The sequence below is a fragment of the Notothenia rossii genome (genome assembly GCF_949606895.1).
Source record: "Notothenia rossii genome assembly, chromosome: 9".
NCBI classification, from domain to species: domain Eukaryota; kingdom Metazoa; phylum Chordata; class Actinopteri; order Perciformes; family Nototheniidae; genus Notothenia; species Notothenia rossii.
The window spans coordinates 32,693,801-32,720,889 of record NC_136907.1 but is presented as its reverse complement, the minus strand read 5'-3'; the positions used below and the strand labels follow the sequence as shown (position 1 = coordinate 32,720,889).

The following is a 27,089-nucleotide window of genomic DNA, read 5'->3' as shown; positions in this document are numbered from 1 at the left end:
ATGATGTGAAACAGATTTGTACAGGTTGCATTTACATCACAAGGTGATGCATAACATTTAATGAGGAACTAAACAACTCCACCTGACCTGCATGTGATGAGACTGAGATATCAGACTCAGGAACAGCTGGATTCTGCTGTAACGAAAGACTGCAAAGCACTGCGCTAGTCCAGAAACTCCTCTGGAAAATGCATTCTTAAATAATGTCAACTGGTCCATACAGACAAACTGAAGGCATTGGTCCTTTTCTAATGGCCTGCTCTGTTTCTGACCACTAAAAGCATTATGTCCGCTGAATGGGTCAGGTCAGACTGTGATGTGTCAAGAGTCTGAACCTGCACCCTGCAAAGGTTACAAGCCTGCTGACAGGGGGTACAAATAAAACAAAAATGCTGGTCATTATAAAGAGAGACAAAGCAATGTACGGCTTGTCAAACAAACACAGGACTTCACCAAGAGACGATATATGATATTTTCTGTGTTAAACAAAAATTCACTACGTTGAGTTATTTGTACTTATGTACATCAGATGGTCACTATGGCAGGTCATTTTACTGTATGCAAGCGTCAGTTTTTAAATATATAAATGTAATACAGTACTGTGTAATCATTACAGTAGCCACATGTGGTAATGACAGGATAATGATTGAATTTGCCACTGTTAGCTACAGGCCTTACCCGCAGAGCGAACATAGTCAAAGGGGGAGAAAAAGACCTCTGAAAGTACTGACTTTTATTAGGATGAATTATATTGCCCATAAATTCAGCTCTTATTTTTCAAGTGGAAGATATTTTTCTTTTTTATCTGCTACAAGTTAGAAAACCAGTATTTTAGCTCAAAAACAGCAAGAAAGAGTGAATCCACCTCCTTAGTATTTCAGCTGTTGCTATAGTGTTCGAGGGTAGTCAATAGGAAGAACTATATAAATAGTCCTTGAAGTTGGGATCACAGTGTAACTACCTCTTGATGCCCATTCAGAGTCCTTGGCTGTTTCTGTGCTTCTACTCTCTTCTAGTCCTCAGAATTCATACTCGTTGTATTACAAAGCACTCCCAGGAATTATTCTTTCTTGTAGCGTGGCCTGACTGCAGTCGGTCCACTCTCTGTGTGCAGTCGCCATGGAAGCAGATGCCCTATATTCCTGAGGGGATTCGCTGACAAGGTCACTGGGCTGATTGATGTTAGCCTCCAGAGTCCTTCTCTTTGTACAGGTTCAACACCAATCTCCATTGGAGGCACTAGAGAGGAGCGCCTGCAGGGAACGGAGAACCGCTAACATTCCCCACAGATTCCTGATCCGCCTTTGTCATAAAGGTGGCAGTATGTACTGTATTCATTCATTTATATCTCCAGGGTGTGACATGTGTGCTCTTCCCTACACAATGTTCTCACAACACATACCTGAGAAAAGGCAGCAATTGAATGTTAACACTGCATTAATTATTCGTAAATGAATATGTTCCATCAGGTCAAAGCAGCATTACACCACTGTATGGCCAGTGCATCATGGGAGAAACTCTTGGCCGCCTCTTTATCCAAACAGCAAAACAACCTGAATATATCAAAGTCTAAACTACTACTGCCATGGTAACTATCAATATGCATTACATCCAAATACAGAGGCCCTACACAAAAGTCATGTAAGAATATCTTCACCAAGAAAAGAAAAGTGAAAACAAGATGTTTAAGATAAATCAGTGACTTGCAAAGGGCCACTCTTAAATCTTTTCAAATGGAAGCTTCAATGTTGTTCTGCCAAGGACACCCCCCCCCCATAGGATATTTAAATCATAAATACTTGACCTATGTAATGACTGTGATTAATAGATTATGTTTTTCTTGTATTGAAATAGTTTTCTATCTAATATAATGACCGACAGTATTGCTGTGGAAACTTTCACAGTCTTATCTATGAAATAAGGAGCAAACGTTCTGAGCAACTTTCTCCAGTGTTAGAGTGCATTGACAATTGAGTGTCCTGGGCTGGTAAACACACTTGAGCTCTCAAAGCTTGCTGATTGTTGGAGCAGGTGCCTCCCTCTTTAGTGTAGCAACACAAAGCGTCTCCACCACTGTTTTGTTGGTGTATCAAAGCCCAGCTCTGCTCATTCTGCAGATATTGCTTCTGCTTTAAGTTTCCAGTGTTAGCTCGCAGTATCCAGATGGTTGAGTCATTCAAGGTCAGGAAAAAGGACAGATAGAAAATCCATGGGAAAGTATAATTGGAGTTTGTCTCCTTGTCTGTGTGAGAATATGCTTGTCTATTGTTTGATTAAAAGCATGGCCCGATGCTTCTCGGCATCAATTAAGAGTTAATGAGATATCATCATGAATTATACAGTATGAAAAATACCCAGTGTTCATTATGATGGCATGAAAGTGAATAGCATCGAGTTGAACCGTTTTGTTTTGTGAAGATCATGTCAATTATCTTTCAGAAAATGAGCTCGTCAAAAGAGAAAGCTGAATCTTTCCTCAAAGAAAGTCTTTCCTTGATGTAGTGCATTCTCTTTGTGAAAATGAGGTATCTTCTACATTACTTTATCTAACTTTTAATGATATGTCAGTTTAGTGCAGCAACATGATATACACCTCAATGCAGACTCCAGGCGTTGGTGCTTATTATTATTTGTGGAAACTCATTGTGAGGTAAATTGATTTCGTCACAAAAGAAAACAAAAGTTTCTCTGCTGACGATTGATTTAGTAGGACTTTGCAAAGAAACTGAGCCAGGACAGCGTACTGTGCCCTAAATCAATTTCTATCAGCAATCTGAAATTAAATCGAGATTGAATCCCGGTTTCATCACCAGGTCTAATGCTCATTGAATTCCATCTAAAACACCATCCTTTACAGGGAGGGGAGATACTCTCATTTGATTGGACTTTCACTGATGAAATCCAGGCAAGAACAACTTGAGGTTACAAGATTCATCCGTAGAAGAACACCCACACAACACTGTTTCTTCACAGATCTGCTTGACATCTCTGTTTCCTTATCACTGACAGGGCTGAGGAGGAATCAGCTTTTTACCTTGAACGATGACATTCACTTTTGTGGATTTTGGTTTCTTGTTTGTGAGGATGGAGCAGACGTAGGGCCCCTCATCATGGACGTCAACATTTTGGATCATGATGCTGTACTCTGTGACGGCTGTGTTTTCCATCAGGATGACGCGAGGGTCCAGAGACCACTTCTCACTTCCTGCGAAGAGAATGGTGGTGCGGTTGAGCCAGGCCACTCGTGATACTTTGCTATCTACATTGCATCTGGTAGGGAGAAAGAGAGAAACACGGAAACACATATGTGATTACAGCTTTCAGCACAATGATTTTCCTATGGTAACATCTCTGAAAAACACCACTCAAACAATATATTATAATGGGACATTTTGACATTTCTGAATATGAGGGCGCTATGAGGAATAGATCTTGCTCTGGAAGGTCAATAGTGGGCGTAGATTTGTTTTATTTTTGGGTATGAATGAGAAGTAGCTGCTCTGAAAGCAGATAACACAAAAGCTGACAAGGTCAAGACTGTACCTGTGGATCAGCCTAGACATGGTTTATTCATTTAGGATAATAAAATGTAGGTAACATTTAGTAAAATAGTATATGTTGAAATTAAAAGTGATAGAATACCTTTTAAATCAATGAATTATAATGGCTAAAAGCAATAACTCATTCTTAGTTTCTTTAGCAAACATTTGCTTTTCAATCCATGATTATATCCGGCAATTACAGAGCAGTATTATCATCCCCATTCCCTCCAGCAGCTTCTAGAGTTCTGCTCCAGGTCTATACCGGCTGCTCAGGGAAAGATCTGGCTCTTCAGCCACTAACTGCTCCACTATGTTCCCCAGCGCTTCTCTAACTGTGTCTGTCTGCAGAGTCAGGCTCAGCAGGAGGTGTACAGTGAGCTTTTAGTGCATTGTTGCTGAAAACAGTCGGCTGTTGAAGCTGAAAAAGATAATATAAGGATATTGTGAAGGAACCAAATCAGTGCACTTGAGGTCAGAGTTGAAACTAAATCAAAAGCTCCACCAAGCTGAGAGAATCTGCAGGTGATCATTCTCTATTGGTTCACCACTACCAGAAGCACCATTCACATTGTTTTGTAATAGTTGTTGTCAAACATTGATTAGAGCGGCGTTTTCAAACACAGGTCTAGATTGTTCCACTGAAATTACCTGCTTCTCAAACTCACATGTATATGTACATATATGTTAAATGTGAGCACACACTAGTGTTTCGTGAGAGATTGTCAGGTGGGTCGTGGGAAATAATAGAGTTTAGTGATGTGCGGGAGAGATTGAGGTGACAAGACGAACAGCGATGGAGAAATATTTGAAAAGACTGTGAACTGGGTTCTGGACAAAATGATAAGATGTAGAGCCTATGTGGTGGTCAACAGAAAAAGACAGTGAGCTTGAGACAGGAAATTATCTTTCATTTGGATCCAACTGCACCGACACCGTTATGCTTGGCGTGTGGGGAAAGCTATTCAACGGTGCCAAAACAAGCTTAAACATCATCGAAACAAGAAACAATCACTTCCAAACTCACACTCAGCACCAGCAATCCAGCAGACACAGAACATGTGCACACTGACCTTTCCTCCCACTTTGATCCCAAAAAGATGATGAGGCAACAATTTCAATACGCACCCTGACATGCACCTGTGTATTATTTTCCATTGTGCATTCCTCTATCTCATCATCACTCTTCACATGCACTTTACACCTACTCAATTAGCAGACAGTATTCAATTCACATGATATTCATAGTTTCTACTGTAATAAAGTTAAATGATACCTGTCATTGCATTAGTCATGTTATCTTTGTGGACCAAACGCTTCAGGCAATATCTGCTTTGCAAAATAGAAAAGCAATATGAAATAATGGCCCTTTTTCACATGCTGCACAGGGCATAATGTGAAAGAGCACATGTTCTACCGCTCCCTGTTTGTTTGCACAGTCAGTTGGTTAGCTATGTTTGACCCTTTTTCCTGTTTCCTGTTTCCTGCTGCTTTAAGGTTTGGTTTTTGGTACAGACTAACATTCTGCGATTCCCTGGCCCCCACCCTGGCCCCTGTGCCTTCAGCTCATGTGTGGACACAGCGCTTCAGTCGCTGCATTACTGTGGCATGAGGGTCTTCTGCAACAAGATCATCGCCATGGCCAAGTCCAGAGAATGATATGTTCCACACAGCACAGTGGACCTTTCACCTTACTATTTTGTGTTATGCAATCGGCTGGAAGAAGAGCAGCCCTGTGCCCAAAGCCAGACTATCCTGGGCTGAGCCTGACTCCTCCTGGGGGAACACACACTGACAGACTCCAGCGGCAATCGATGGGAACAGCGTCATTTAAAGCTTTACACTTGTCCAATGCCACCAATCAGCTCAGTTGGAGAGGGGGACACAGGAGCAGTTGTCCGTTGCTCTGGTAGCTGCAGGGTGCCGCTGAGCACTATGGGATAAAGAAAGCCTCACATGATGCCGGCTAAGCTAGATGTGATAAGGAGAGATCTAAACGCCCTGTCAGTGTACAGAGAAGCAAAATGACATCTCCTTTGCTCAGTGCGCATTGGCATTTGAACGCACGGCCCCCATCAGTGTTTGTTTGCTTCAAGGATGGTTTGGCCAGAAAAGCCCTATCCAAGAAGCTTCACTTCTTGATTGAATCCCACAGGAATACTGTAGAGGCGCATTCATCACTCAGCAAGTGCATAATTGTGATTAAAGAAGAGTATCAACTATAGTCCAGTAGAGGGCTTTCTTTTATTAGAGCCCCTGTTCACCACTGTCCTGCTTCATATTCATATTGGTGCACACATTCACACTTGGAGCTGAACAGTCCTGTGTTCTGCTCGCTACAGAATGACTCCTGTGGAGCTACCAGAGGTTAACAGCTCAAGGGCAGCACTTCAGTAAGTCCTGTGGAAAGAAGAGCATGAGCAATTTTTTCCCGTGGAAAACTATTGAGTCTTGGGATTCCAATCCCTTACTTTCCAGTCTGTGACTTTGACCTTTAAGTTGACCAACTTGGGAATCTCTTTATCGGGCTAGCTGCTTTGTTTGGTGATGACTCCTGGCAACTAAAAACAATGGAGCTCGAAAAAAAATCAATGAATTGTTTTTTAAAAGAAGCGTTAAAATCCCACAAATGTTCTACATTACTGTTAGTAACAATTTTAAGACTTCTGAAACCAAAAATAAACATTGCTGGCAGTTTTATTGTATAGGAGCAGCAAACATTTCTATGGCAGTTATCTCTCGTACTCATACACTGGGAGTTCTGGATGGATTTGCTTGTTTATGTACTCTGGTCTCTGGGCCCTTGACAAAGCACATACGGTGTCCTCAACCAACACTCCCTTGGTTTATTTTGTTGTTTTTTTGGTTGTGTGGATGACATAAATATATACAGTCACACTCTGAAAGTTCCCGCTCAGCGACAACAGCAGCACTGTTCAACAGGGATATAAGGAGAATTCAATCGTAAAAAGGAAGAGATATGGATGTGTACGCTACATGATCCCGGAAATGTATTTTTGATTTGAATAAACATGTAATAAACATGTGCATGTTGTAGCACCAGTGGTGTTTTTATATGTACAAAAGTGGTGTGGCACAAAAAACTTAGATGTTTATATATATACCGGTACCGGGGGTATGACTCACTCACTATTGGATCGACTGTCAAATGGCCAGATCGAATTAGTCCAAAAAGCATCGATGTAAACGGTGGAGTCATGACTTAGTGGTTTTGGGATCTTGTCGTCAGAAAGCAAATGGGTACTTAGGAGCTTCCCAATATAAACAATCTCTGAACCAACACTAGCACAACTCATTTATTGGAAAAAGGGTAATAGAGCCTGGCAGACATTATTTTCCTGTTGAGACCACTTTCTATTTGTATTAATTTCTTTCACTCTTCATTACAAGAAACACATATTTTTGTTCTTTCTATTGTTCTCTTTCAGCTTAGACACAAACACACAGTGCTACACCACGCCTTACTGTATGTACAGTATAGATCCCCACATTTCACTCTTTGCTATTTTAACTTCATTTTAAGTTTAACCAGACTCAAGGCTCTACTTCTAGCTGATGATCCATTCTTTAACTCACTGTGGTTACCATGAATGCCTATAAATAGTCTATATCCAGTTTGTGTATTAGGTGCTATCCATGTTTTTTCAACATCCAAATCTTAGCTCTATGGGTAAATTAATTTGTTGTTGGTGTTGGTTCTATGTTATCTTAGTCTATTGGACATTGACAGAGCAGGAAGCTGTTAAGTTGTCCAAACACATTTAGTCAAAAAGGTTTGAAAACAAACAAATACAATTGGCATCATTCGCAGCTGGGTTTAAGAATGTCACATCTCACAGTGAAAGTCCTTGTTTTTTCAGGTTGACTGGTGTCAAATGGTGGTTTCTATCTTCACCAGTCCTACGCTTATCACAGAAACATGGAGCATAGTTCACACTGGGAATTGGAACTGACGACTGGAAAGTAGGAGAAGGATGACAAACCAAATAGAATACTCTCACTTCATGTAGTAATGTTTTCGAAGCACAGTTTTCTCAGCCAGACATGCACAAGAGTTAAGTATCAACGGTTAGCTCAAAATACAGAAAGATCCTCCAGAATGACAATAACACGACGGCTGTCAACATGGTGCTCACCCAACCAACAGGTACTCTGCGTTCTAATATTATTTGACAGGCCTAGAATTTCTTTTTTATTATGAGATATGCGGCTGCCCGCATTAATATTTCAGGTGCAAAATATAAAAAAGTGAACCCAAGAAATATTTGCTCTCACAGCAGCATTCAATATATGAAACAGATAAAATATAAAATACTATATACAGTGGGGCAAAAAAGTATTTAGTCAGCCTCCAATTGTGCAAGTTCTCCCACTTAAAAAGATGAGAGAGGCCTGTAATTTTCATCCTAGGTATACCTCAACTATGAGAGACAAAATGAGAAAAAAAAAATCCAGAAAATCACATTGTCTGATTTTTAAAGAATTTATTTGCAAATTATGGTGGAAAATAAGTATTTGGTCAATAACAAAAGTTAATCTCAATACTTTGTTATATACCCTTTGTTGGCAATGACAGAGGTCAAATGTTTTCTGTAAGTCTTCACAAGGTTTTCACACACTGTTGCTGGTATTTTGGCCCATTCCTCCATGTAGATCTCCTCTAGAGCAGTGATGTTTTGGGGCTGTCGCTGGGCAACACGGACTTTCAACTCCCTCCAAAGATTTTCTATGGGGTTGAGATCTGGAGACTGCCTAGGCCACTCCAGGACCTTGAAATGCTTCTTACGAAGTCACTCCTTCGTTGTCCGGGCGGTGTGTTTGGGATCATTGTCATGCTGAAAGACCCAGCCACGTTTCATCTTCAATGCCCTTGCTGATGGAAGGAGGTTGTCACTCAAAATCTCACGATACATGGCCCCATTCATTCTTTCCCTTACACGGATCAGTCGTACTGGTCCCTTTGCAGAAAAACAGCCCCAAAGCATGATGTTTCCACCCCCATGTTTCACAGTAGGTATGGTGTTCTTTGGATGCAACTTAGCATTCTTTCTCCTCCTAACACGTCTAGTTGAGTTTTTACCAAAAAGTTATATTTGGTTTCATAATTGGGATTGGTTAACTTCTGTGTCAGATGATTTTAAAAACCTGTGTACCTCTTTGAACATTACTCAGATTATAGACAGTCCTACTAGCCCAAATATTAAGTCCCCAAATAAATCCTCCTTAATTGATCTCATTTTAACAAATGTTCCATATAAATACTCATCTGTGGGAGTATTTGCTAATGATGTGAGTGACCACTGTGTTGTAGTCACAATTAGGGACACTAAGGTCCAAAAAGTTAATCCACGCATCATCACAAAGAGAGATAAAAAACACTTAGTGGAGCAGGGTTTTGTACATCATCGGTTTGATTTTGATTGGGGAAAAATCGATCTGTGTGCTGATGTAGAAACTGCATGGTCTTATTTTTATCTTGGTTTTATGAAAATTATAGATAAACATGCACCTCTGCATAAATTTAGAGTGAAGGGACGAAACAATCCCTGGTTTTCTGCTAAACTGTCCAGTCTCCTTCATGAGAGAAACAAGTCCTGGGCAAAGGCTAGGAAATCAGGCTCAGAGGTAGAATGGCTACGCTTTAGGCAGCTAAGGAATAGCTTTACTTCACATGTCAAAAGTGCTAAGTCAAAGTACTATTTGTCAGTTACCACAGAAAACCTGAATAATCCTAGGAAATTTTGGAAAGCCATAACATCGATTTCCGCTAGTGATATCCCAAATGAGCTACCTCCGTGCCTCACCACAGCATCTGGCATTATATCAGACAGGGCTACTATGCTAAATTGCTTGGCTCTCTGTTTGATTCTGTCACTGACTGTGCTTCTGCTTCTGTGAACGCTCCAGTCCTTGACTCTGAACAATGTGGTCTGGAAAACCCTTTCAGTTTTACTCCTTTTACTGTTAATGTTGTTCATGAAGCTTTATCCAAGTTAGATCCTAGGAAACCGGCTGGCCCGGACAACGTAGAACCTTTCTTTTTAAAGATAGCTGCAGATTTTATTGCTCCACCTCTTACTTCTCTTTTTAACCTCTCCCTCAGCACAAATACAATTCCTAAAGTATGGAAGTCTGCTTATGTCCTGCCTCTACTGAAAGGAGGGGAGGCAACTATTTTAAATAACTATAGGCCAATCTCTAAATTGTCAGTTCTGGCTAAGGTGCTCGAACGACTTGTGAATGAACAAGTAAAGGAGTTTTTATGTATAAATGATATCCTGTCCAAACATCAGTCAGGCTTCAGGAAGAAACATAGCACCATCACTGCAACAATGAAAGTGGTAAATGATATTACTAGTATGCTAGATAATAAACAGAGTTGTGCAGCTCTGTTTATTGACCTTTCCAAAGCGTTTGACACCGTTGATCATCGCGTATTAAAACAGAGGTTACTCAGTATTGGCATATCCAGCCATGCAGTGGGGTGGTTTGTGAACTACCTCTCTGAAAGATCCCAATGTGTTCACTTTGATGGGCTGTCTTCTGAGTGGTTAAACATTGCTAATGGTGTTCCTCAAGGTTCTGTTTTAGGTCCACTTTTATTCTCCATATATATCAACAGTTTAGGTGAAAATGTGGATGAAGCTACTTTACATTTCTATGCGGACGATACCGTGATGTACTGTGCAGGTCCCTCCATTCAGGAGGCGGTTGTTAAATTACAGGCTATTTTTAACATTATTCAGACTCAGCTCTCTGAACTAAAGCTTCTTTTAAATGTGGATAAAACCAAGATAATGCTCTTTTCAAAAGCTAAAAAGACACCAGAGCCTGTTTTAGATATTGTATCAACGCAAGGAACAAAACTTGAAGTTGTTGCCTGTTACATATACCTTGGTATCTTGCTTGATGACTGTCTCTCTTTTAAACTTCATGTCAATAACCTGCTTAAAAAACTGAGGGTTAGGCTAGGTTTCTTTTTCAGGAATAAGTCCTGTTTCTCGCTTGAGGCCAGGAAAAGGCTAGTCACTGTGACCTTTTACCTGTGCTGGACTATGGTGATCTGATGTATATGAATGCACCTGCCAACTACCTGAGCAAACTAGATGCTGCGTATCATAGTGCTCTGAGATTTGTCACAAATTGTAAAGCACTTACTCATCACTGTACACTGTATACCAAGGCAGGTTTACCATCACTCACTGTACGGAGGCTCAGTCACTGGTACACTTTTATCTATAAAGCTATGTTGGGCAAACTCCCGTATTATATCTATTCATTGATAAAGCAGAAAGTTGCAAGCAGCTATTGTCTGCGATCGCAGGATATAGTCTTGTTAGATGTGCCAAGAGTAAGGACTGTCTTAGGTAAGACAGCTTTTATGTGCGCAGCTCCACTTGCTTGGAACAGTCTACAGGCAAAATTGAAATTGAGCATTTTTATTTCTCTGAATGTATTTAAGGCACGTCTAAATGAAATGCTTTCTGACACTGGGTATTTGTAAATGTTGAATATGTAAATATGGTATCCTCTGTTGTTTGTTTGTTTGTTGTTTTTATGTTTCATGTGGAACTAAATGATGCAGGTCTCCCTTGTAAATGAGATCGATGATCTCAAGGGACCAATCTGTCTAAATAAAGGTTTGAAATGAAATGAAATGAAATTTGACCATCTGACATTCTCCCAATCCTCTTCTGGATCATCTAAATGCTCTCTAGCAAACTTCAGACGGGCCTGGACATCTACTGGCTTAAGCAGGGGGACACGTCTGGCACTGCAGGATTTGAGTCCCTGGCGGCGTAGTGTGTTACCTATGGTAGCCTTTGTTACTTTGGTCCCAGCTCTCTGCAGCTCATTGACTAGGTCCCCCCGTGTGGTTCTGGGATTTTTGCTCACCGTTCTTGTGATCATTTTGACCCCACGGGGTGAGATCTTGCGTGGAGCCCCAGATCGAGGGAGATTATCAGTGGTCTTGTATGTCTTCCATTTTCCAATAATTGCTCCCACAGTTGATTTCTTCACACCAAGCTGCTTACCTATTGCAGATTCAGTCTTCCCATCCTGGTGCAGGTCTACAATGTTGTTTCTGGTGTCCTTTGACAGCTCTTTGGTCTTGGCCATAGTGGAGTTTGGAGTGTGACTGTTTGAGGTTGTCGACAGGTGTCTTTTATACTGATAACGAGTTCAAACAGGTGCCATTAATACAGTTAACAAGTGGAGGACAGAGGAGGCTCTTAAAGAAGAAGTTACAGGTCTGTGAGAGCCAGAAATCCTGTTTGTTTGTAGGTGACCAAATACTTATTTTCCACCATAATTTTCAAATAAAGTCTTTAAAAATCAGACAATGTGATTTTCTGGATTTTTTTTTCTAATTTTGTCTCTCATAGTTGAGGTATACCTAGGATGAAAATTACAGGCCTCTCTCATATTTTTAAGTGGGAGAACTTGCACAATTGGTGGCTGACTAAATACTTTTTTGCCCCACTGTATGTCTACATTATACGCCCGATGCTGCTAAGAGGATTGTGTAGAAAACACCTGAGAGTCAGCTTTGCATATGGGCCTACAAGTAGATCTATCATGGTCTCTGTATAGAATATGAATACTCAGTGAGGCTTCTATGATCCTTGGAAGTTGTGGCCCTTGCAGACCTTAAAAGTACTCACAAGAAAGTTAAAGGCATTGTTCTCTGAAGTGTTGTGTCTTTGTGAGATATGTGAGGATTAAAAGGAAGATTTCAAACCACAGGGTTCAAAATGCTGCTTACCAGCGATCAAAGAGACTCCTGCCAAACATTAAGTGAATGTACTCCATAATGATCATCACGCTACACTGCCCAAAATGTCAGCACCTGTGAACATTTCCATTTACTATGATCTATGCCAAGTGCCACATTTGCATATTTTTAGCATTCTCTGGGAAGCAGTTTTGAAAATGTGTCTAAAATGAAAAGGTTACAACACTTACCCTGCAGAGTCCCCAGGAAGGAACCGCGAGACAATGGATTCATATTAAAGACAAATGATTGTTTTTCTCCCCACACAATGCCTAGCCTTCAATCCAATGGACCACAGTAGATGAATAGTATTACTCATACTGTCATTTCCTACTGTCACTGCGGGGTCAGAGGAGACGGCCGGGTGGGGATCCAGTTCTATCACAGAGCTCCATCAAAGTCCAGACGTGAATCAGTAATAGTGAGACACTACTCCCCACAGGACACAGTGTGACAGACATTTTAAGTACAGAATATCTTACTGAGCCACTGTTGGCCAAGAGCCTTCATTCACATCACATTTTTGTATTATGATTTTATTGTCATAAAATGTCATTGCCATTTCTTAAAAAGATCTGTATGAATTTGAATATGTTGAATGAGCCTAACCAGCTCAACCATTGGCTGTTACATAAAGACAACTAGCGTTGATGAGAACAAAAACAAGCATTATTGCTTTAAAACACAGACTTAAGACATCGTAACTTGTAAAGGCAAAAGTGCAATGTTTTGCCCACAGATCAGGATCAGATCTAAACTTAAAGACCAATACGGATAACTTAAAAATGAAAGATAATCCCTGAAATTGACAAACAACATTGTTGAACAGCATTGGGCTGACGCAGGTAAAGATGATACACTCAGCAAACGATTCATATCATGAAATTGTGACTATTCAAACGTGGGGAATTTGTTTTTTTAGCCATTGGTGCAAACAATCAATGTATAATGTGGATGCCACAGAGTAAGCAAACACAATAGGCAACTCTGTGTCTGATACTATTACATTATAGAGTACTTAAATGTGCTACTGTCACATATTTACTTTTTAGTACACTAGAGCAGTGGTTCCCAACCTGGGGGGCGCGCCTAATTGATTAATTAATTTGAATACAAATTCAAGTTAGTGGCTATTAAAGGCATAAAAAGACAGAAATGTATAATTATGTCTTTAATAGAAATGTTTCTTCTGCCTGTAAACTCGTAAAGTGTCCAAACCAGGCTTTTCTGGATAAGCGCATTTTTAAAACTTAGTCATTGTCCATGCCGGTTTCAGATTATTTGTCACAGTTGCTCCGATTAGATCGGTCTCCTCCATTTTGTAGATTATTTACCACTTTTGAATCCACATAAAGTAACACATCGGCAAAATCCGGCTTACTTTGAGCATGTGTTTTAAACAGTTTGCACTTGCGCCGTCCTTTAATTTCTTCATACAGCGGGAATCCAAATGAATGAATCCTGAGTCCAATAACCATCAAAGTCACTCCAATAGTGCTCCTTAATTACGCTTTCATCCTCCTTTAACAAAACACTTCACATTCATCCAGTTTGTGACAGTAGTTGTAGCATTTACACACCCCACACACACACACACACACACACACACACCCCACACACACACACACACACACACACACACACACACACACACACACACACACACACACACACACACACACACACACACACACACACACACACACACACACACACACACACACACACACACACACACACACACACACACACAGGGGGCAACTTCCAACAGGAGTCCTTTGCGGGGGCTCTTGGGAAAAAAGGTTCGGAACCACTGTACTAGAGCAATAATACTTCATACTTCCATTTAATTTTTCTCTCGATAGGAGTTTTACTTTTAGTTGAGTATCTGTAATTGAGGCACTTAAGGAGCATCCCTTATTTATGTAGTTGACAAGATAAACGTGTTGGCAAACAGTTGCTCATAAACTGACCACCTGGCAAATGTGAAACATAATGTTTCTCTTCAGCAGCTGCTCTACCTGTGGCTGATCAGGTAGTGTACAGTGGGTTTATCAAGTTTTTCTCGATGCAAACTGCTGCGTCTGAAACAACTCCAGAGAGTGCTGAGAGAGAACCAGGACAGCTCAACAATGTGCTGAAACTCACTGCTAAGCTCTGAGGAGCTGATGGGAGAGAACAGCTGAGAATTCTCTGTAGGTTTGTCAGTACAAACGACCCCTTCCACATTGTCACATTGTTGGTTGTTTCATACAATATTAACTATAGATGTTAAGTACTTTCTCCACCGCTCTACTCCACTTTAACATAATAAATATTGCAATTTCAGTTAGAAGTCACAATATCTCTACTTGTTTGATGTCTGCCATCTGTTTTTATTAAGTGTGATAAACCCACTGTTAATAGGTTTGCTCCTCTCATCTATTATACACTCAGCTAACACTAAAGCAACCACTTTCCTCAAAGTCTGTGCATCTGGTGGGCTTCTCTCTGTGCAACTTTGTGTCTGACACTGTGCATAAGTTAGAAGAGCTCTTTTACTGCAGTCATGTCATGTATATCTGCATAGATCACAGCTGACCTTCCTGGAAGACTGTTCACCTGAACCATCAGGACAGTTACATATGGTGGAAACACTTTAAGTGCTAATGCTCTAAGAACCCCAGGCATTTAACAATACAACAAATTATAACCATACATTATTCATAATTATGCTCTCAGTATTCATCTATTCAAGATCATGGGCATTGGCACTGAATGGATGCTACTGCCTTGTCACAATGAATCATAAGAAAGGAGTAACTGGTGGGCAGCCTCAGAGCTCGTGTCCAGGATTCTTCATCATTAATGGTGGGCGTAAGCTCAGACAGCTTTAAGTGCAAAGTGCCAGTTTGATAATGGCCAGCATATGCAATTTTTAAAATGAATTAAAAAGCCTTAAATGGTTTATGAGTGACGTCTCATAGAAACAAACAAATGTAACACATGCTAAAGCAAGCAAATGGCGCATGCACTATTAGGATAACAAGGAGCTTCTATCACTGCGTCTCCGGCCTCAAATACAATTCAATAAACAAGCAAGCAACTCAGAACGAGAAAGTGCATCAATAGAAGTGGGAGGGAATGACTCTGACATGTACCTGTTTTAAAATGAGCCGATACAGAGTAGCTGTAAGTGAACAGGAAGTGTTGTATCAGCCAGAGTCAGAATGAGGATATCAGCTGAAGCCTGGACATGATGACAATGTTAGCAGCTCATCATCCCAACAGTGTTGGTGTCTCACCTGGCAGGTTGCCAGGTTAAGAGGTTGTCTCTGGATCATGAGTCGTGGCTGAGCCTGTTGACGTGTTCCTGTTTGAGCTCACGTTATTATTTTTGGCAGCACCTAGAAGCTTTTTGACATCCTCCTGAATCCATCTCTTTATATACTGTATGTTCACACAATCATTCTGTCCATCCTGGGGGAGATTTGTCCCCTCAGTGTCTCATCATGTTGACCGGCACTGATTGAATATTCATATCCAGGCAAATACTCACAGGAAATGAGGACGACTATATAATTATAAAAACATGTGTGCAATGACAATAAAGTTGAATCAAATCTAATCTATTCCAAAACACATGATTTGATAAACAAAATGTAAGAAAGGCCATTTTGACCTTTTTGAAATAGGCCTATTTTTCTTCTTCTCTTATGTTAAAGTAATGTTAACAGCACATGTATAGTGCAGAGAACATGCCCAAACTCAGACTCTTGAAAATCAGTTTAAAAGCGTCTATTTAGTCTTTTGTGAGCTATTACAATGTTTCGTTGCTCTTCTTTTGATTTACAATTTGTTCATCTTTTATCTTGTTGCAATGTATCTTTAAATGTTTGAATGGTTAGGTTAATCATGACGAAAAGTGGCTTATAGCAAACAAGCAAAGATTGAAATAACATTATATTACATAATAACATATTAACATAAATACATTACTGCAGACTGCAGACCAGCACAGGGCTACAGCACCACCTGGTACTGAGGGACTGAGGCCTGACCTAGGACCTGAGTCGGACCAGGGCCAAATGTATTCTCTGTCTAACCAGGTCAATCACTATGACAACCGGGCCATGGGCCATCAGTCTCTCACACAGTCCCTTTCTCATTCTCTCGCCTTTCAACTTTTATCCCATAATTTCTGTATTCACCTGAGGATCATTTCTCATACAGTGTATTGGATTACAAATCTGTTGACTATTGTAATGATATGTATAAGTGTTCATAATCTGTAGATATTCATTATCATGACCATTGAAATTGATATTAAAAACATGAACGCTGTACAGCATAATCTAATAATAATGTTATGAATATTGTTCATTATAAAAAACAATATTGCCTGCACACTCATTAAATAATTAATCCCTATGCTGTTATATAGTTAGTATATTATTCATATTTAACATATTTTTCATGCGCTTCCGTATAGCGGCTTTCTACTTGACTGAAACAATGTAGGTTATTGAGCACATTTCTCTCTGCAGCTGTAATCACACTGTTCCTTATGCTGTTCCTCATGCTGAGTGCAGTTCTCTAGTGGTACATCAACTGGTGCAGCTTGTAATGAGAGGCTGGGATGTAAACAGATCCTCTTCAAATCAAATGCATTGTTGCCATTGACAGCTGCTTCACAGGGTATTATAATTGTGAGTATCAAATATTGCAGAATGCACACTTTGAATTTACCACCTTTACATATCTTTTTTTTTCTTTAAGCTTATCAATATCACATTCAGTGAAGAGGTTAGCCTCCACTCTGCTAGCTGCTAACAGCACTAACAGTGCAAACAGCAGCATCAATGCTAACAGATCAAACAGTGTTAACCTGAGGGGGAACCTGGGGCTGAGCAAAAAGCTTCCACCATGACGCTGTCGGATGGGGTTGTGCATCAGTGGTAACCATGGATACAGTGTACATAGAGGCGGAGCCCTGTGCTTTCCTATGAAAGTTGCTCAGTGGCACATGAAGTCAAAATGGCCTGACTCAAAACAAAAAACAAAACAACCCAGTTTTGGGTCTTTAGAGCATTCACACTTGCATTTTCCGTAAGCCCCCTCCACCATGTTCCACTCGTTTCACAATGTTGACATCAGCAGACCGCTCACCCATATGACGCCATACACACTGTCTGCCATGCGCCCTGAACAGTGAAAAACGGGATTCATCCGTGAAGAGGACACCTCTCCAAAGTGCCAGACGCCATCGAATGTGAGCATCTGGCCCCTGAAGATGGTTATGACGACGAACTCCCGCAAGGTCACGACCCCGGTGAGGACAACAAGCATGCAGAGGAGCTCCCCTGAGACGGTTTCGGACAATTTGTGCAGAAATTATTTGGGTATGCAAAGCAATTGTTGCATCAGCTGTCCGGCTGGCTGGTCTCAGACGATCTTGCAGGTAAAGATGCAGGACGTGGGGGTCCTGGACTGCTGTGGTCATGGCCGTATCCACCATTGAGGTCACTGACGTCCGGACCTCGGTAACTTTTTCCGAGCTGTGTATATAACTAAACTTGTGAAATAATTGCACTAAACGGGGTTCTTTGTAGTACTTCCATTTCCTGACAATGGGGGCGCTGCATAACTACGTAGCCTCAATTAAAGCAAACAGAAGAAGACGACATATATCAACAAACCACTGCAGCCCGGACTTGTATCGGAGCAGCGGAGGAGTGATGAGGTATCTAGAGATCTGAGTCCAGCGGGCTGCTTGTGTTTCTGGTCCTCACAGGACATCATATGACCAGCAGATCCTGTGTGAACGTTCTACGTTAGTCAGTGGACGTCCGACAACATGCACACTAACTTATATTGCAGCTATAGGCTAAACTTTGGTTTAAATTGCGTGAATAAACTAGCTAGAGAGCTAAAGTTAATTACGTTCATCCAATGTCAGAAGGATTACCTTTTAACAAACGTTGTAATGCTTTTCTTTCATTTCAATTTGAGTAAAACATTGAAGATATAACATTGTATTGTTTTCTTTTTACACTGACTCAGATATAATGAAAAGACTACGTCAGTCGAAGCTCAGCTTTGGTAAGGAAAAGACAGGACAGGCAGAGAGAAAGAGAGAGAGAGAAAGTGATGGAAGTCAGGGAGGAACTGCAGGTACAGTCACACAAAATAATGTAGGCTTAATAACCCCATCTATCCATCTATTTATCTATCCATCTATCTATCCATCTATCTATCTATATATCTATAACAATAGTCTTCATTTACAATAGGCATAATTGTAAAACAACATACATCTATTGCAGTTATGATGTCAAAATAACATACAATTGTATAAAACATAATTTGCTTACATGTTTGTTCTCTTTTGAGAATCAAACAAAACAGATTTAAATTAAAAACAAGAAAATGCATTTTTTCATGGAGAAAATTTGTGCGAATGCTGTAAACTGTGAACATTTATGGCTGAATTTAGCTGAAAATGCAGAAAAAGTGTGTGTGTGTGTGTGCTTGTGTTAATTTGTACAGCTCAAATGCATTGCAATGACTTCCATGTTAAAAAAAGACTTTAAGAAGCTGAATATTTTAAAAAGTATAACATATTTAGAAAAATTTGAAAGTTTCCCATCATGTGTTGAAAAGGCTGAATAGTTTGATATTTGAATGGTTCCTGCAGCTTAAATTAGGCTGTTAAATAAAGATATCAAATGTAACTAGAGAATGCAATTCCTGAAGAAATTGCTTGTGGGAATGCTTTATGCTGAAATATAATGTGTAAGAAGAAAGTGAATAATCAGGAATATTTGGATGACTGAATGGTTTCCATATGAATGAATATTAAGTTAAAAAGTAGCATGAAACTCCAAATGTATTGTTAAAGATGTAAGGCTTTGAATGTAGAATGTTATTCGTAGGAAAAGTCGAAAATACAAAAATAACTGGTGAAATAGTAACATTTGGCAAATTTTATTTTCAAAAACCAGAACATGGGGGAAAAAACTATATAAAACGTTTCAAATCAATTACTAAAAACTATATTCAGTAAAAACACGAGTGAAAATCTGTCAAACAATACATGAACAAATATATATAAAATTGTTTGAATCAATTACTAACAAATATATTCTGTAAAACCACAAAGTGAAAAGGTGAACAAAAATAAAGTAATTTTTGTGAAAGAACAAGTGATAAAACAACTATATACAGAAACTATTGTTCATTTGACACTTTAAAGTTCAACTGTTTAGGGAGAGATTAAGTTAGCTAGCAGCCTAGCAGCGTTAGTTGAACATGTTGAACGTTTTTGTCACTTCATGGCCTCAAGAGGCACTTTGTTTAATTATTTTTTGCTTAATTATTTGTCATTTTTCAAGCTACGGGATGTTTTCCTACGTTTGTCATGAAAAATTATGTCTCAGGAATGTAGGGTTTGGGAATTATGGTAGTTTTAAAAACATATATGAAGGCAAATTTCAAAGTGTCCTCCACTCTAACTCTGACATCACACACTCTGCCTTAACGAGCTGCGCAATGTTAAAGTTCAAATGTTAAAAATGTGATGAATTTTGGGATGTATCTCTCGAATTATGAAAGTTATGAATGAGAAAAGTAATAGCCATCGATTCCCGACCGAGCTGAACGTTTTGATGTTTGAACGGAGTTTCTGCGATGTTCAATGCGGGAGAAGAAGTCGGCGGAATAATAAACTTTTCGTGCGTAGAAGAACAGTTAGTTGGAATGCTGTTAACAGTATTCCCACTAAATTAGTAGTGATTGAATGTTTACAAACACCTGTGTGTGTAAACCCAGAGATCAAAGGTTTCCATGGTGTCTGCTCTGATGATGTCACTCACGTGTGTGTGGCTCCAATCTGCCCAGCAACACCATGGCAACCAACTGCAGCACTGAGTCCCATAAGAATGCATTGAGGATTATATCCGACAATTTTGCCACCTGTTCAAATATTATGGCTCTTATAAAAAGATTACCAGACCGTGAGCATCAGGGAACCCCAATGAACTGAAATATGTTTTTTTTGGGGGTTTTGTGTGTAAAATGTGGAGATGGGAGCAGTTTGTCTAAAGTGCACTTCACTCTGTTCTGAAGAAAGATCCGGAACAATTTAACATGGGAATCAATTGGGAGCTTTTTGTCTCTTCCTGCCCTCAAGAGGCATTTTGTTTAATTGTTTTTCTTAATCTTTTATTTTCCAACCTAGGAGAGGTTTTCCTACGTTTTTCATGAAAAAATATGTCTGAGGAGTATAAGGTTTGGGAATTATGGCAAGTTTAAAAATAATTGGGGGAGAATTTCAAGCACTGCTCCACTCTGTTTTGAGATCAAAGCACTCTAGACTTAACGAGCTGCTCCATCCACTCTAATGTTAAAATCTGAAAAAGGCCTCTCTGCTAAGCTCCAAACTAAGTTCAATATCTCAAAACGCTTAAAATATATCAAAAATCGTGTATACAAGTGTTATAGCTGAAGGTATTGTGATCATTTGAAAGTTGGAATGAAGTGTCTGGCTGAAATTATGTGGAAGAAGAAGCATTTGGCGCAAAGTGTAGGAAAAGTGGTTTTGAAGGCATCTCCCATTGACTTCAATGTTAAAAAAAAGAGTTTAAAAAACTGAATATTTCAAAGAGTATGAAATATTTTTGAAAAAGATTAAAGTTTCGCATCAATTGCTAAAAAGGCTGAATAGTTTAATATTTGAATGGTTTCTGTAGCTGAAAGTAAACTGAAGTTATGGAGAGCTAAATAATTGGCTGATTTGAAGGCTCTTCCCATTGACTTCCATGTTAAAAAAATTGTTTAAAAAGCTGAATATTTCAAAAAGTATGAAATATTTTGAAAAGGTTGAACGTTTCCCATCAATTGCTGAAAAGGCTGAATAGTTTAATATTTAAATGGTTTCTGTAGCTGAAAGTAAGCTGAAGTTATGGAGAGCTAAAGTATTGGCTGAGATAATAATAATAATAATAATAATAATAACTAGAAAATGCATTTCCTGCAGAAAAGGCGATCAAATGCTGTAAACTGTGAACATTTATGGCTGAATTTAGCTGAAAATGCAGAAAAAGCTGAATATGTTATTAGCTGATTGGTAGCTGCTTTTAGCTAAAAAAATGCAAAAAAAGCTTAATATTTCAAAGAAAAGGTTTAAAAAAAGGTATAAACAACAACATGTATAGCAGGGGTCACCAACTACATTTGTCCAAGGGCCAAAATGTATCCAATAGACACTATAAAGCTTGGCAGACTCTTAACGAAGGATCACTTCTAGGCAGGGTTGGGAGGGCTACTTTGTAAATGTAATCAGTTACTGAATACTGAATAATCAGATTTAGAATACTTTTGGAATACTTTATTTTTCCATAACAGATGGGTATGTTTTGGTGAACAGGAGACCCTTATTTTACTGTTTAAATGGCTTATCAAGAACTCAAACACAACATCTTGGTGTCATTCTGGACAGCTCCCTCTCATCTGCACCCCACATAAAAAACATCACCCGTATTTATCATAATAAATATATTAAAACCTTTCCTTAGAATATGTTATGAATTGTAAGGTGTCCTTGGGTGCTTTGAAAGGCGCCCCTAAATAGAATGAATTATCATTATTATTTATTATCTGAAACGATGTAATAACTTTTCAAACTTTTTCCAGTCACTAGCCCCATGCATTCAGCAGCAGCATGCCATTCACTTTGATTTGATCCCGTTATGAAATGTCATAATTTCGACAAAAAATAAATGCTACATAAACGTTATCTTGCACATTTTATCTAACCATCTCCGTTTCTAACTTTCAAAATATTTTAAAAGAGATCTCTCTCTCTCATCTGCGTGCGGGGGCGGGGCCTCACAGACATGCTGCATCTCTCTCTCGCTCACAGACATGCTGCAGCGCTGTGCAGTGTGCACACAGTTCTGCCGGTAATGAATATTACATTTTGTGAGGAAACTTTTCCACCAATAATTCCAATGAGTATTCCAAAATGTATTCACTTCAGGTTTACGAAAGTAACCAGAGGCGCGGGAAGGTATTTTGAGTGGGGGTGCTGAGGTGCTGGACTCCAGTGAACACTATTACGGGCACTATAGAGCACGCACAAAAAAACTCCCTACACGCAAACACACAGTAAACCCGCGACTGTTACAATGAAGGCTCGATAATCAGTTCACGGCATATAGACAGGGGTAAAATGCAATTTTTTACGAGTGGGGAGTGGACCTCACCTCCTCTAGGGGGGTCCGGGGGGATGCTCCCCCGGGAAGATTTTTTTTAAATATTGAAGTTAAAAGCATCAATCTGGTGCACTTTGAGAGCAAAATTAAGAGATCTATGGATACATCTCTCAACACCCAGATGAAACACAACTGAAAGCAGATTCTTTTTCTTTATGGATATTTTACAAATCACTCCCCTTTCAAACTGTATTCTTGTTTTACTGCCATATAGTATTTCATAACTGTTTTTCCTTTATTCTCTTATTTTTTTAATAACTATAATGATCATATGAAGATGTGCCGCGGAAATAATCTTTTGAATAATTTTTGACCAAACCGTTTGAGACCCACTGAGATAACTTAGACTAAAGTTAACTATCTAAACACTCAGAGAGTCCTTTAGCTCACCTGAGCCTCTCAGTCTGAGAGGAGAGCTCTCCTCCAGCTTGTTGTGGAACAAACAGCTCCGTATGTCCGTTAGTGCAGCTAGCTAACCAGATGCTAACAACACGGTCCCTGCTGCTGGCACCGGTCCCTCTCTCTCTCCCCCTCTCTCACACACACTAAATGCGCTATTTCCGCACACACACAGAGCCGCGAGCTTGAATGACACAAGCACACTTTTATTTCCATGCAACTCTCTGATTGGTCTGGTGTCTTGCCTCTGTTGCATTCACTGAACACGGGAAATTACAGTCCTGCTGTCCTTTCTAGTGTCTTGATGAGGTTCACGTAAAGCACGGTTAATGTATTATATTATTGAGGTAGAATTGTCCGGGGCTACAGAAAAAACATTCGGGGCAGGCCAAAATATTATTTTAACAACAATGTGGAATTTATTGGCTACATATTACACAGATTATGCACAGCGGGAGCAGACAGGGGAGCTCCGCACCCCCTGCCTGCCGCTAGGGGGTGCTGCAGCGCCCTCAGCACCCCCCTTCCCGCGCCCATGAAAGTAACTGTAATCAGATTAGTAGTTTTTCAAATGTAACGCCAGCTGAATACAGTTAGCCTACTTGATTTTTGTATTCTGATTACGTAACGCCGTTACATGTATTCCGTTACAAGTTACAACCCAACCCTTCTAGGCTACTGTCCACCAGCTCCTGCCTCTCTGTTGGACTCTGTCGCAGCGGGCATACTGCTGTGGTGCGGAGCGCACAGAGCAGACTCTTCACAACGAAGGATCACTTCTTCTTCTTCAAGGCAGGGAAGGTTTCGCAGTACGCAGTCTACTGTCCCGCAGCAGCTGCCTCTCTGTTGGACCCGCTCCCTCAAAACTTGCGACATCGCTGGCATTGTGCTGTACGATAAAGGTGTGCATTCTAGAGTGGCCTTTTACTGTGAGCAGCCTAAGGCACACCTGTGCAATAATCATGCTGTCTGATCAGCATCTTGATATGCCACACCTGTTAGGTGGATGGATTATCTCGGCTCACTAACACAGATTTAGACACATTTGTGAGCAATATTTGAGAGGAATAGGCCTCTTTTGCAGTGGCGTTTTTAGATGTACAAAACTGGTGGGGCACGAAAAACTTAGATATGTATATATAGGCTTCTTGTGCTTTTTTAACACGTCAACAAATAGCTGTAGGGTATCCATCCGAGGCAACAGCAAGCTCATCGTCGCATTACAAAAAGAGAGAGGTGTGTGTGTGTGTGATTGCGTGAGAGGGGAGCAACACATTACTACTGTCAGAAGTGAATTAACATCACAACACTGTCAGCGCGTACATTTACGCACACAGTGTGGTGACGTGATATTGTAATGTACCTCAAATATGTATCTTAAATGTCATCTATCAGGCTATTTTTAAGCAATAGCATAGGTCTCAGATATATAAAAATATATAAAAAACTTCTCTATGAAGTGTTTTGCTCAAAATACCAAACAGATCACCCATTCTAGCCATGCTTTTGTATCCCTCTATTTCACTTCCTGTTTCTAAAGTGCTGATTTTGGGTATAAAACTTTTTTAAAAAATAAGAGGGGCGGAGCTTATGCCTGCTCATGCAGGAGATTCTACCGGCAGATACTGCCGTGATGACACGCCATTATCAAGGATTATTTCTGAAACAGTATGGAGCTCAAAGGCTTTCTCTCTTGCCGGTTATACCACAAGGTGAGTTCCTTTTTATTTCCTGCTTCTTCACACACATGCTCCCCAGTACAGGTTAGCTCTGAGTGTTAGCGATGCTAATGTAAACATCGACCATATTACGTCCAAAACAGTCGGGCATTGTTTCTGATAGCAACGTTGCTGATAGTGCTGTGGGTCTGCATTGCCGATATGACGTCATATCGGACGCAAATCTGGATCAGCTCCATTGTTCCCCCATTTTTAGAGATTTGGGTACGGAGGAAAAGAGAAAGGGTTTTATTTTCTGACGCTTGCGTGATGTCCCCGACACACCAGGGACACATATTTATGTATAAAAGACATAAAAAAGTGCATTTTGCATGATAGGTCCCCTTTAATACATGAAGTAAAGGGTGCTATCACAAAGCAACTCTTAACAATATCAACAACCGTAATACTTCAGCATGAAAAGGAAAACACTGACACTTGTCACCGTGGTTACAATATCAATCGATCCAGCAGAGCATGGTCTATAGGCAAAACACAGAAGATCAACAAAATATATAACATAACATGAACTTACCAAAGCTGGTTCATTCATTTTCTTCCCGTTTTACTTATTTTAATCGCTGGTGATAGGAGCTATACGCTGCTCTCTCCTGTCTACTCTTCACAACTACACTTTTCGCGGCACACATACTTACAGCCAATTAGCTCTCTGAATTATGAGATGACGTTTTGGTGGGGCTGCGAGCGCTTTGCCCCACTTGTGATTATTTTGTTGCCACACACATTGAATACAAAAATACTCTGAGCATGCGCAGTGTAGTTTTCACAGTACACTCTAATTTCTACAGCCCGGGGCTTGCTCCACATCGCTCAACACGGCTCAATAGACACACTGTGGACACTAATCAGAAGACTAAAAACGAATCTCTTCCGACTCCACTTCGAGCAATACAATTACTAACAAAGCACTTATATACTAACAAAGGACTGGCTTATCTAAAGCCAGTTGAGTAGCACTTGAAATGTTTTGGCTCTATGAAACCTGATGTACTCATATCATTCTGTTTTCTTCAAGTTTGTATCTTCTTGGTCGAATGCACTTATTGTAAGTCGCTTTGGATAAAAGCGTCAGCAAAATGCAATGTAAAATAACGTAGTCCGAAGCAGCAATGTAGAGACCATGCACTAAACATGATCTTAAAATATATTTTGACATATATTTTATACATATTTTTGGAATTATTATTTTATTTATTTTCTGCTGACCTTAGGTGGGGCTGTGCCCCTAATGACGAGTTGCCACTGCTCTTGTACATACAAAAAGTTTAAGATCTAAGATCTTTACTCATGAAAAATTTGAACAGAAACAAACGTGTTGCATTTATATTTTTTTCATTGTATAACCCACCTCAAGATTCAAGTTTCAAAGTCAGTTTTAATGTAATATGCAATTAAGCTACAGTGTAGAAATGGCAATGAACATCTTATGACCCAAGCTCCTCAAAAAATGCAACATATATATTAAAATACAATAATTAAAAAAAAAAATTGTGCAAGAAGACTATACAAGTAAAAATAATATGATATATTTACAATATATATGTAAAATTAAATATTGTACAGTAAGATGAAATTATATACAGTTTATTATGGTGATAACTTTTTAGATAAATAAGTAAATTGCGAGCTGATAACCAGATGAATTTTTATGGAGGCACTTTACAGAGCTCAGGTGTTTAGCCGTCGTGACTGTGGGATAAAACTTTCCCTGAGTCTGGTGGGAAAAGTTAAAGGGGACATATCATGCTATATTTGAACAATATATTGTAGGGCCATATATATATAAACTATATAAATATAGTTTTTTTTTCAAAATACCAAACAGATCCTGCACTTTAGCCATGCCTCATTTCGCTCTATTCGCACTTTCCAGCGCTGTTTTTGCAGGGGGCTGACTCTGTGAGGAGAGGGGAGCGTGCTTTGAGTTCAGCTGCTGGGCTGTCAGAAGAGGGGGACAAAAAGAGATCTCCTTCCTCCTTGTTTTATTCTTATAGAAGTAAGAAGAGAAGTAATGGGAGATAAACCCTCCTTTTTACGCAGCGGTCCAGACATAGACATCAAACGGCGACACATATTCAGTTGCCAGTTCCTTTGGCATTAGGGCAGGCTAGATACTTTCTAAGGTTTGACATAATGAATTGTGCTACTTTTAAAGCAAGCAACGGTGTTTTCAAATCTGTAATCAAAAAGCTCCTCAAAACGCTATCGAAGCAGTTCCTGCCGTTGCTACGTTAGTTCAAACGGTAACAACGGAATATTTTTCTTAGCGGATGAATGTCAATTTAAATCAATTCATACAACTATTTTTGAAATCAATAACATCATTTTCTAAATCTATAAAAGCATTTCCATTTCCATTAAT

At 39.7% G+C, this 27,089-nt stretch overlaps 1 protein-coding gene across 2 annotated transcripts in view; it reads right to left on the bottom strand.

Annotated features, from left to right (window-relative positions):
• opcml (opioid binding protein/cell adhesion molecule-like) overlaps window positions 1-27,089 on the bottom strand; it is a 641,537-nt gene that overhangs the window by 178,756 nt on the left and 435,692 nt on the right. For both annotated transcript variants that reach the window (XM_079651662.1, XM_079651661.1), the window contains one exon: window positions 3,035-3,270. In XM_079651662.1, coding sequence (XP_079507788.1) covers window positions 3,035-3,270 — 236 coding nt within the window. The remainder of the gene's footprint in view (window positions 1-3,034; window positions 3,271-27,089) is intronic.